The 12,467-nt window shown below is 49.5% G+C and overlaps 1 protein-coding gene across 1 annotated transcript; it reads right to left on the bottom strand.

Moving 5' to 3' along the window:
- Positions 1-158: 158 nt before the first annotated feature.
- On the bottom strand, positions 159-12,161 carry LOC144092065 (collectin-12-like). The gene is made up of 10 exons (XM_077624834.1): positions 11,885-12,161; positions 11,338-11,388; positions 5,795-5,917; positions 3,758-3,844; positions 2,644-3,687; positions 2,101-2,571; positions 1,896-2,032; positions 1,715-1,824; positions 546-691; positions 159-475 (listed from the first exon to the last, which is right to left on the bottom strand). The coding sequence occupies exons 1-10, from the start codon at positions 11,889-11,891 to the stop codon at positions 462-464; spliced, it is 2,190 nt and encodes a 729-aa protein (XP_077480960.1). The 5' UTR covers positions 11,892-12,161; the 3' UTR covers positions 159-461.
- Positions 12,162-12,467: the final 306 nt, after the last annotated feature.

Below are 12,467 nucleotides of genomic sequence, written 5' to 3'. Positions count from 1 at the left end.
AATTTTCCCTTTGAAAACATAAAAGATGTCCTGCGGCATATTGCTGCCTTCTACTGGCCAGTCTCGGTACTGCACTCATTTCCACTACTTTCATTGAAAGCGCCCCATTTAATTCTAATATCGATTAATCTAGTGAAAAAAAACGAAAACAAAAAGGATAGAAATCAGGTTTTTTTTTATATTTGAGGAATCAACGTTCTCCTAAAAAAGTTGCAACGTAAACTATACATTCATATAATCGGTTTCACTTTAAAACACTATATGGATCGCTCGATAGATTTGTCAAAACTAATCAGTATACATATGAAAAGAGATGATCCTTCCTTCCTTCGGCCCCGTTGCTGTACTATTGCACTCGAGCCGCTTGGGTCCCAAAGGCGTGGATTTGTGGACCGGTACCCGCGTGGGGGTACGGCCTAGCTGCCAGAAACAAGTCCGCCTCCCCTCCCTCGCCTCCGTCGCTACGAGCTACCCACTGAGACACGAAAGGCGGATTTAATAAGGGTCGGGGGGGGAAATAAATAAAGAGAATCGGCGCATCCTACCCATCGTGTGTGGCTTCTGGCAAATGTAGCTTATGAGGTCTTCGCAGGAGAAATCGTTCCAGAGGCCGTCGTGGATCAGCCCCGCGCAGTTCTCGCCGCTCTCGTGGCCGTGGCCCCAGTTGTCGGGCTGCCCGGGTTTCCACTTCCTGCAAAATGGTGGCATTGATATTGAGATGGAGATTGAGTCTTAAAATGCAAACATCTTGAGATCATCACTTGAGAGAGAGAGTGTGTGGCACTATCTGGTGGAGGAAGGACATTTCTCCCGCAAAGTCCGCAGTTGAAGTACAGACGATCCCCTACTTACGAACGAGTTAGGTTCCGAGCGATTGTTCATAAGTTGAATTTGTTTGTAAGTTGATTCAGTGCTATATTTTGGATTATCATTTATGTTTAAGGCCTATAGAAGTATATTGAAGGTTTATATAAGTGCATTTGTATGTTTAAGGCTTGTATAAGTAACACGCATTGGTTTGTACTGAAAAAAACATTTAATAAAATGGAGAGAATACATACAGTACTGTATACATACATTAGAGAGAGAGAGAGATTTACTAGAAACTGACCGAAAGAAGCTATCTAATGACGATTGCAGTTTTCTTTTTTTCATCATAAATGATGCGGTAGCACTGTATGGCATCATTCAATTGATTTGCAAACTTTGTGCAACGTTCAATATTTGGGTCCTGCTGCTCAATCTTTCTGTTTATAAATGGTACTGACGGTCGAATGATTCAAGTTGTATTCCCGTGCAACGCGCATCAAGCTTTGTTATTATTGCCACTCATTTCAAATGAAATGGCTTGCCTCTTCCTTGCACCTCCCTCAATAGAAGCCTTTCGCTTTTCACCAACCATATTCAATAATGGATGCACGAGATATTTAATGATACAAATGAAAAAGGTTCTTTGCGCACTGGAGACACGTTCACGCACTTCCGCACTGCAACGAAGTGGGCAGAGGAAGGTAGATGCTGGGTGAGCTGAGCTCTCACAGCGCCATGCGTCGGTCGCTATTAGCGGCGGAAAGAAGCACTACTCGGAAAAAGGCGCGCAATACAAAATCCTACTTACGAAATTTTTTCGACATAAACGCAATTTGCAGACATGTTCGTATGTACCGTTGTTCGTAAGTCGAATGTTCGTAAGTAGGGGAGCGTCTGTACTCACGTGAAAGCCGGCCGGGTGCCGTCCAGCCAGCGCCAAACGTTCTCCTCCGCGCGGTCGGTCAGAGCCATCCAGAAGTAGCCTTTGTCTTGGATCTGCTTCTGAAGCCATTTCTGGAGACGGAAGACGAGATTTTGGTTGGCTCATTCCCAGATTTCGCAAAAGAAGAAGATGGGTCACTCGCCTGTTCCTCCGCGTCGTCGACGGTCAACAGGGAAGCCGACTGGAGTTGACACGTGGCCTCGGCGTCGTCGAAGCTGTGCAAGTCTTTGGAGAACAAGTAGCACTTGTTCCCGTAGCCGAGCCACTCGGGCGGACAACCTTCAAAAATGACCAATCGTGGTGTCAGAGAACATGGCCGCCCCCAACGGTCTCGACGCGGGTCCTACCTGCGGCGGCCCCCAGCGCGGCGGCGAGCGCCACATCTTGGAGAGGCGCCGGACTCAAGGCGGCGGCGGGCGGTCCCGGGGGCCCCGGGTTCCCCGGAGGACCCGCCGGTCCCTGCCCTCCCAGTTCTCCGGCCGGGCCCATCGATCCACGGATCCCCGGCGGACCCTGAGCCCCCTGGGGACCGGGCTGGCCGTCCCTGCCGGGCAGACCGGCGGCGCCCGGCTCGCCTTTACCCCCGGGAGGTCCGGCCCTGCCCCCCGATCCCCTGGGGCCCTTGGACCCGGGGCTCCCCGGGACGCCCGGAAGGCCCCTCAGGCCCGGGAGACCCGGCGGTCCCGGAGTACCTTGCTCCCCTCTCGGGCCACGTATTCCCGAGGCGCCTTTGTCCCCCTTCTCGCCCTTCTGACCCGACTGGCCAGTGGGTCCCGTGGGGCCCCTGTCCCCTCGTGACCCTCTGGGACCGGGAGGACCTGCCGTCAAAGACCGGCGTGAGGGAAGGAACCTTCGGCCCGTCGGAAAGCCACAAGAGACGGAAATCTTACCCTGCAAGATGGTGAAGTTGGTGATCAACTGGGAGTGCTTGGCGTCCACCAACTTCATCTCCTCCACGACGACGGAGAGGCCGGTCACCTCCCGGTCCAACCTGGCCGCCATCTCCTCCTGGCGGGATCGCAGGGCGCCCGCCTCGGCCTTGGCCTCGGCCACGCCGCCGCCGAGGCCCGCCAGCGCCTCCGAGTGGCGGGCCACCGTCTCCGAGTAGCCGCGCAAGGCGTTGAGGTCCCGGTTGACGGCGCCCAAGAGTTGCGTGGCGTAGCTGACGTTGGCCGTCACGCGGTCCAGGCCCCCCTCCGTCCGGTCCAGCCGGGCCTCCAGGCCTCGCAGGTCGGACGAGGTGAGGTTGGCCAGATCCCTCTGCCGCTCCAGGATCTCCTTCAGGGAGCGCTCGTGGGCGTCGGCCAGGGCGTCGGCGTTCTGCAGGCGGCCCGAGAGCGACGTCAGCCGGGATCCCACCTCCTCCAGGCCTTCGTCGTTAGCCTTGGACAGGAGCGAGGCGTTGGCGGACGCCGTCTGCAGGGCGTCCAATTTCCCCCGGAGCCACTGGGCGTCGGAGCGCGTCTGCTCGGCGCTCTGCTCCAAGCCCCGGAGGTCGGCGCGGACCCCCTGGACGTCCCGTCCGCCGTCGTCCACGGAGCGGCGCAGGACCTCGAGGAGAACGCCCTGCCGCGTCTGGGTGTGGTTGAGGCCGTCCACAGTCAGCCAGACCTGGTCCTGGAGCCTCCCCTGGCGCCGGACTTCCTCCTGGAGCCGGGCGGCGTGGTCCCGCAGACCCCCCAGGAGGGCGTCGTAGGAGCGCAGGGTGCCGTTGAGCGAGCGCAAGGCGGCGGCGTCGGCGTCCAGCAGGCCCCGGACGGAGGCCTGTTCGCCGCGCGTTTCCAAGCCCAGGTTTTGCAGGAGGCTCAGCTGGAGGCGGTCGGCGCGGAGGTGCTCCTCCATGACGGACAGCTGCCTCTGCAGGGTCCACACCTTGGTCTTGAAGGCGCGGATGGCCGTGGTGGCGTTCTCCGACGTCTCGCCGCTTTGATCGTCTGAGGACGGGTGGAGGGATGGACGTCGGATGGCGTCCACGTTTTGGCTAGCTAGGCGGCTAACACTCACCTAGCTTTTTCAAGTCGCTCTCCACCGCCACGATCTTGCCCCCATAGTTGGCGATTCCGGCAGACACGCTATCCACTCGTTGCACCACTGCGAGCAAACACGAGGTGAGCGTTAGCACCAAAACAAACGTCTTCCCATGGAGCCGTGCCCCATTTAGCGCCAATAAAAGATGGAAAACCCCACAGCTCATTGTTTTCATTTCATGGCGGGAGACTCGTTTTCTCGACGAGACGGCACCCGTCCTCTCCTGTTTCATTTATGTAACTTCATCTCGTCGGAATTCCACAATTAGGAGGGTTTTACGGGCCAAATATGGTCACGTGGTAGGTTATAGCACAGTAGAATCCTAACACTTGGTTAGCATAAATGACGTTGTGTCAAAGAGGCGGCCCGGGGGCCAAATCTGGCCCGCCGCATCATTTTGTGGGGCCCGGGAAAGTCAATCGTGAGTGCCGACTTTCTGTTTTAGGATCAAATTCAAATGAAGAGTATAGATGTATATTAAATTTCCTGATTTTCCCCCTTTTAAATCAATCAGTCATTTTTTAATCCATTTTTTCTGTTTTTAGTTCAAAAAACATTTTGTAAAATCTAAAAATATATTTAAAAAAGCTAAAATAAACATTGTTTTAGATCTATAAAAAATGGAATATTCAGGGCTTTTAATCCAGTTATTTTAATCCATTTATTTAAAAAAAACTAAATATTATATCTAAAATGGTCCGACCCACATGAAATAGAGTTGACGTTAACGCGGCCCGCCAACCAACCCGAATCTGACACCCCTGGCATAAATGACGTGGTGTCAAAGAGGCGGCCCGGGGGCCAAATCTGGCCCGCCGCATCATTTTGTGCGGCCTGGGAAAGTAACTCATGAGTGGCGACTTTCTGTTTTAGGATCAAATTCAAATGAAGAGTATAGATGTATATTAAATTTCCTGATTTTCCCCCTTTTAAATCAATAATTGTTATTTTTTTCATCCATTTTTTCTGTGTTTTTAGTTCAAAAATCATTTTGTAAAATCTAAAAATATATTTTAAAAAAGCTCAAATAAACATTGTTTTAGATCTATAAAAAAACGGAATATTCATTTAATCTATTTATTTAAAAAAAAAATCTAAAATTTATGTCTAAAATGGTCTGAGCCCACATGAAATGGAGTTGACGTTAACGCGGCCGACGAACTAACCCGAGTCTGAAACCCCTGGCATAAATGACGCTGTGTGGAGAAGCAGAGCTACCTGAGCCAAAATGGCCTCAGACGGAGCCCAGACATCAGTGATGAAAAAAGGATCAGAAGCCAAAGGAGAAAATCTCCGGACATGTCTGGCAGACAGGCAATAACGCTGGAAGTGATTAGCGGAACTCTCCGGATTAGGTCAAGCCAAGTCAATAACGTCGCCTTTAATGAGCTTTACTTTTCCAAAGAGACACGGAAATCCCCCCCCAGAGATGTGTTCGTCGGTGACGGAGACGGAGAACCTTCCGGGAGGTGACCCGCCAGAGAAGGTAGAGGGGGGAGGAGGGGGGGTCTTTGGTAAACACGGGGGGACGGGGATCAAAGGCCACCCGGGCCACCGCGGCAGGGGAGGCTCTTCGCGCCCCCACGGGCCACAGCGCCGCCGTCCGTTCATTTCCTCTGGAATGTGTCTGGGCCACCGCTAGCTTAAAACCCAGCGCCACCTCGGGCTTCTCCGCCGGGACATTAGCGAGGTGCGGAACCGTCGGCGTGCGGAACCAAGCGATTCCCCGCGCAGACTTTAGCGCCGCCGCCGCTAGCAAAAAAAGGCGATTTGGCTGGACTCGCCGGCGGCCCATCTGGGATCCATTAGGGGGACGCGGGGACGTGCGGAGAAGCAAAACATTGGAAGGCAACTTTACCGTTTCCAAACAAAGCCGGACCGGAGGAAAAGGTTAAAGTGGGAAGTTTTTGCGTCACGGCGCGGGCGCTATCGGCTGGAAGAAAGTTGCACAAATGTGTTTTTTTTTTGCACGACTGCTGCTAAATAGATATTATAAGACAAATAATAACTGACCTTTATAGCCGAGCAGGGCGACGGCGACGCCGAGTAGCGTGCAGAGCACGTAGAGCAACGCTATGGAGGTTTTCAGCGCCCATTCCTTCTTGCACTTGGTGCAGTGGGTGCCTTCCTGGATGGCTTTTGTGAGGGAACAAAAGGGGCAAAAAAGCACAAAAGAAATGGCTCTTAACATCAGCTTGATTTGGGGGGTTCGACTTATGAATAGCCGATGTTTGTTGACGCTAAATAGTGTACGTTAACGTGGGAATTTTTCCCAATGGCGGTTCTCAAGGTTAGCGAGCACCACGAACACCTTTCCCAGGGCCGAAATTCCTCGGGGTTGACGGGCCGGCAAAAGAAAACAAAACACTTCATGTGTGGTTTTGTCTTTTTTTGTTTTTTATGAGGCGTGATGGAAAGTAAACGGGCTAGCGCGAACCGCACGCTTAAGCCGGGAGCGGGAAGACCAATCCACTAGTGCAGGGGGTCGGGAACCTTTCTGAGAGAGAGAGCCGTAAAGAATTCATATTTTGAAATGTTATTCCTTGAGAGCCGTACAGTGGTACCTCGTCATACGACCGAGTCGTCATACAAAAATCTCGTTTCACGGCGGAAATTTCGATCGAATCATTCGCCCGTCATGCGATCAGAATTTCGTGATGCGACCAAGCCAGGTCTTTTTTGCATATCTTTCGTGTATATAACAATATCTACGAGCACGGAACGATTAATTCAGACGAGTTTTTCCAACGCATCGACCAGGAAACGCACAACGCGAGCAAAAAGAGGGCTTTCTGGGTAATGGAGTACACTCGTGCACACAACACCCATAGGCAATGGCAACCTTTCTCAGAATAAAACTTCATTACCCACAATCAATACGTGGGGAAGCTCAACTATTGTATTTCCTGTTATTCTTTCTAAGGAAAGAAGCTCCCGCGATCGTTCTTTAAAAACTATTTCTCGTTGGCAAGTGGTCGTGCGTTATCCTATTGTGAGGACATTTGTGTGCATCATTTTGGGAATATTTACAAGGTAATACGTAGTACAACAGCAAACAGTCCATCGATAGCGAACGTGAGGGTGGAGGAGGCGTGGCAAACCGCCAACCCGGCCAGAACGAAGGTAACAAAAGATTACAACAAAATTAGAATTCAGTTTTGTGTAAAGTTACATTAAACGTATGTTTGAGTGTCTGTATATATTAATCCAAGTTAATTTAAATTTGTTTGTTCCGTTTACGAGTGTGTTGACGTGGGAAAAAAAACGAACCCCCCCAAACGTCTCTGTCTCCCGTCAGCAAAATCTGCCCAATTTTAGTACTATTAAACACATTTTATGACTATTAAACCACTAGCTATGTGTTACTTTGTTAATAGATGGGGAATTAGAAGAAATAAAACATTTTTTTCCAATCCAATATCCTGGTTTTGGTGTTTTTTCAGAGGGCTGGAACCAATTAATTTGTTTTCCATTCATTTCAATATATGATACATATTTCCATTTAAACCAGTGGGGAAAAATCCACTTGTCAAATGTTGGCCCCGCCCCCTCCACCCCGTCTGTAAAGACTCCCCAAAAATGAATTGAAGTGGTTCTTCGTCCAAAAGGCAAGTCGCACCAGGCAGGCAACGTTTTGGAGCCCAAAGTGAAAACTTAGTTTCAAAGCTAAATAAACAGCTTAGCGTCATTGACGGCAAAATCAAATAAATAACATCTTTCCTCTGATGAGCAGCTGGGATAATAAACCCTTACCTCTTCCAGGGGGGAAAACAAAAAAATGGAATTGAAGGCACGTCTTTCGCCAAGTGCCTAATAATATTTTTGGCCTAGGGAACATTTATATCGCTCGAGTAAATCACGTGCGTGTCCACTTTACAATTCGGCAAGCGTAGGTTCTGGAGCCGCATGCGGCTCTCGAGCGCGTTTTCAAAAATGAACGCACTGTAGGGAAAATAAACATTGAATGGTATTTAAATCCAGATTTACTAGAAGGCTTTTCAACATGTTTTTTCATCCAATATGGCTCTTTCTACATTTTGGGTCGCCGAGCCTTGACCTAAAGCAGGGGTAGGGAACCTATGGCTCGGGAGCCACATGTGGCTCTTTTGATGGGTGCATCTGGGTCTTTGTTAACCTGTAAGCTAAAATATGGAAATTGCTGGTGACAGAACTGGGATATTACATCTAGAACTGCTTTAATCTTCATTTTTTTTGCTTTAATCTTCATTGTTTTGCAGTAGACTCTTCTGGAATGCATCCTCTCATTGATTAGCAAAAGCATAAGAACCTTTTTAAAAATATTCAGTTTTTTCCACTTTAAAAGTGGTGAAATTACTAAAAAAAATTGAAAAGGAACTCGTTTACATGTATGTATTTGGACTTTTAAATTGGTAGTATGACTCCCAAGGAATAACATTAGAAAATATGAATTGTTTGTGGCTCTCTTCGTCAAAAAGCTTCCCGACCCCTGACCTAAAGCAACAAGATGCAAAATAACGGCGTCCGCTTTCATCCGACGGGGCTCTACGGGAGTCTTTAACGACGTCCCGCGAGCGAACGGAAAGGACACGATGGCGGGTTGGGACGCCCGGCGACAGCAAAGCGCCAATTACACGGAGAGACTTCCAAAAACAACACACTCGGGTCGTCTCGCCATGGGTGGGCCACCACGGAAAAGTCAAGCGCCATCGTGGCTACGGGACTTCCTCCTGGGTGGCCCGCGGGAACCAGACGTGGCGTTCCCGCATTCCCTCGTTACCCGACCGCGCTTCGCTCACGGCCACTTGGCTCGTTTGCGCTCATCCCGACGAGGGTTCCGGGGAGGGGGCGCCGGAGCAGAATCCGTCGCCCTCGGACGGTGCGTACGATTGCGAGTTCAGGCGGCGGTGGGGTAAAAAGCGGAATCTCCGAACTCCTTGTTAAAAGGCGTCGGGTTGTTCCGTTTCTGGGAAGCCTTTTCCATTTTGGACGGCGAACGGACACCCGAGACTCGCAAACAAAATATCCAAAGTGGGCGGGAAGGGACTTTTGTTTTAGTAAGCGCTCCGAGGCGTACGCCAGCGCGGAAGCGTGGCGCCTGGCCAAGGCGTCGCTATTCGATGGCGTTTTCCCAGGAGGCGCTAAAACAGGGGTAGGGAACCTATGGCTAGGGAGCCATATGTGGCTCTTTTGATAGGTGCATACGGCTCTCCGCTAAAATGTGAAGTAAAATATGGTAACCGCTGTTGAGAGCTCAGTCCTGAATGCATAAGTAGGAGCGTTGTGGTGCCGACATTACCTTTATAACGGCTTTAAACGTTTGTTTTTCCATTACATACTCCCATTGATTATCATTGATTAGCAACAGCGCGACAATGTCGTCAAAAGATCTCGGAGAACGTTTGTACTTTAAAAGTGGTGACATTACTACAAATAGCACACATTTTAGTGTATTTTTCCTTTTAAATTTTGACTATGGCTCTCAAGGAATAACATTTGAAAATATGAATTGTTTATGGCTCTCTCCGTCAAAAAGGTTCCCGACCCCTGCGCTAAAAGAACACGGGTGCCTTCCTGCCCCGGGATGGGATGGCTCTCTGCTGAGCGAATCCACGGCTAAGGCCAGAAAACGCCAATCAACGCCAATCGACGGCTCCCCCGACATCTCGCGGCGGGTCACGTCAAGGTCGCCGGAGTTATTACGCTGTGGATCGGGGGAGGCTGCTTGCTTTTCATCCTCGGGGTGCATCGGAAAAGCCGACGACAGATCCCCAATCAAAGTCCCGGATTGGGATTTGAACTTGTTTGGAGGGGGCCAATGAATGAGGCATTCCAGAAACAAGTTGAGGAATGAGCTCATGCGTCAAAACGGCGGCCGCTTTGTGCCGTCTGCCAAGTTAAAAGGAACGCAAATGTAGCCTTCCCGTCCGTCTCGGTCGGACGTCGCCAATGAGGTGACCAACTCCGGCTCCGCTAAGTTTTTGAGCAATTTCTCTCCTTCAAACTCTTATCTCTCTCTTCCTGTTCTCCACCGGCTGGTTCTCTTCCACCTTCTCCCACGTCGCCGTTCACTCCCTTCCGTGAAATATTCCCTCGCCGACTTCCTATCTCATTATGACCGTACGTCAGGGGTGTTCAAACAAAGGACGCGAACTTGAAATCCTCACGAAATCGTGAAAAAATGCACTCGAAAAGTTCGCGCAATGGCCGCCGTGTCGGCGACGGGCGTCCAATCCACTCGGACCGGGGTGGGCTGGCGCCGATCGTTGGAATCCAACTTCCCTCCGAGGAATGTCTGGAAACCGCCAGCAAACTGCAGAGGCCACCAAAAAAAATGGAACGCCAAAATCCTGGCGCCCCATCAAAGACACGACAGTACGTGCTAAAATCTCTTGGATGCGGAGCTAACGGGGTGTTGGATTCCCAATTTTGTTATCTTAGTGTCGATCCTTCTGCTTTTGGTCGCGATAATGCGGAAAATATTTCATTTTCAAGGTGGAGTGCTAGAATGCGGTGACATGTGACGAAGGTTTCTGACAGGGTGGCTTTTGAACCCCGGATGGCCATTTCACTTCAGAGAAGAACAAACGCGTTTCCACCTTCCGCCAGTCATCCGAAACCTGCCATATGAATTCACTTAGTACATGTACAGTACACGTGTGTGTTTTCATTTGCCGTGGATGTCGGATCCGTCCGTGCTACCTTTTCTTCAGGTCTTCTGCGGGCCTAGCTTTGGACAGCGCTATTGTTAGCATCTTCGCTCACCCTGGACGTCCATCAAGAGATCATCGGAATCCCCAAAAAAGTTCCCCGAGCCCCTCATGGCTTTCTAATCTCCCGCCCCGGCTGGCAAAAACAAACAGGATGCTGCTCCTCGGGTGACTCGGATGACGGGGAATGCGTTTGAACACAGTATGAGGGCGGTCGTGGACCCCCCCCCCCCCCCCCCCCCAAATAATACCGCTGGACCCCCAATGAGCCAAGGAAGGACTGAGCTAAAGTTTTCGTTCTTTCCCCCCACCGGTTAAGAAAGCCCGTGCTGCTTTAAAAGTCGACTTGACGTTACCCGAAGTTGTAGACGCGGTCTGGGGTGTGTTTGCGTGAGTCAGGGTTTTAGCGTGGGTGTAAGTTATAGCGGTTTATGTCTTAAAAGCAGGGGTCGGGAACCTTTTTGACAGCGAGAGCCATAAATAATTCAAATTTATATATTGAAAAGTAAAAATACATGAAAGTCAGATTTTTTTTGGTCATTTCACCACTTTTAAAGTACAATAAGTCTCTGAATTCTTTTGACAACATTGTTATGCTGTTGCTAATAAATCAGAATCAATGATATCATGCATGCAGAAGAGTAATAAAAACAAAATGATGATTAAAGTGGTGGTAGAGGTAGTGTCAACGCCACAGTGACGCTCTATTAGTGCGTTTGGGACTCAGCTCTCTCGCCAACTATTTCCATATTTTACCTCACAGGTTAGTGGAGAGCCATATGCACCCATGGAAAGAGCCACATATGGCTCTCGAGCCATAGGTTCCCTACCACCGTCTTAAAGTAAAGGACGTCAGTCAACACTCACCAAATCGCTTGTATCCAAAAGACTGAACTTCATCCTCGTCTGCAAAGTCGTCTGCGTGACGTCATCAGAAAAAGACAGCGTTAAAATGCAAATCAGGCTCAAGTCGACATTTGTATTTAACATTCCGGCAATTTTGGGGGTGTTAGGGGGGCCGTGACTAGCCCACGTGCCGCAAGTTGACCGAGAGAAGCGCTGCTTCAATTTCTCCCAGCTTGTTGACAGTAAAGCTAATGACGTACATTCTACTACACAAAGCTGAAGAACATCAGACCTTAATGGCAAACAGATGGGGAGAACTTTGCTATTCTCATGGGGAAGAGACTGATGAGATGTTTTGCTTAGGGAGGGGGGGGGGCTTAAGGGGTCTTCTTAATTTACCATTAAACTAGTAGTGATGTCAACCACCCCGAATTATACTTAATACACAAAAATAGGGATTGGAACGCTGCAAGACAAACACGTGACCGCCGTTCAGCACCAAATCGTTATGAAAACATTGATAATTCCGTTAAAGGCATTCCAAAGGATCACGATGGTGTTTTCCTACCTTTCATCGCGTTTGGATTGGTCGCCGGTGACAAAAAGAAGACACGGGGAGCGCTCGGTGTCACTTTGTGAGCATCGCAACATCCAAAGTGCAGCTAAAGTCAAATTGTGACGAGTTCGCCAACGAATAAAATCAAAAAGAAAAGAAAAAGTCTACGCCTTTGCTTGAAATTCCATCGTACTTCCTTCAAAGCGGAATGATGTGACGGTCGCGTCCGTCCGTACGTCCGTCTGACGCTGATTTGCGTCTGCGAGAAGTCAAGCTAGATGTTCACACTTCCGGGGAGGGCTTTCAAAATTAAAGTCGAAAGCGGAAACACGGCGTTTTCTCGCTTGTTCAACTCAGTTAGCGTTGGAACTGTATCGTAACGTGTTAACAACATGTACGTACTGCCAAATCCATCCTATTGCTGATGAAATGTAATATAGGCCTTTCATAATGATGTTTACAGACTCTTATTGTGAACTTTAATTATGTTTTTTTGTAGAATTTGTGTATTTTCCCCCAAATTTGCAAATTTGTTGAACGTATCAAAAGGATATTCCTTCATATCCATCAATAATATAAGTAGAACATATATTTC

Source organism: Stigmatopora argus, chromosome 17 (genome assembly GCF_051989625.1).
Source record: "Stigmatopora argus isolate UIUO_Sarg chromosome 17, RoL_Sarg_1.0, whole genome shotgun sequence".
NCBI lineage: Eukaryota > Metazoa > Chordata > Actinopteri > Syngnathiformes > Syngnathidae > Stigmatopora > Stigmatopora argus.
This window is presented reverse-complemented; position numbering and strand designations above follow the sequence as displayed.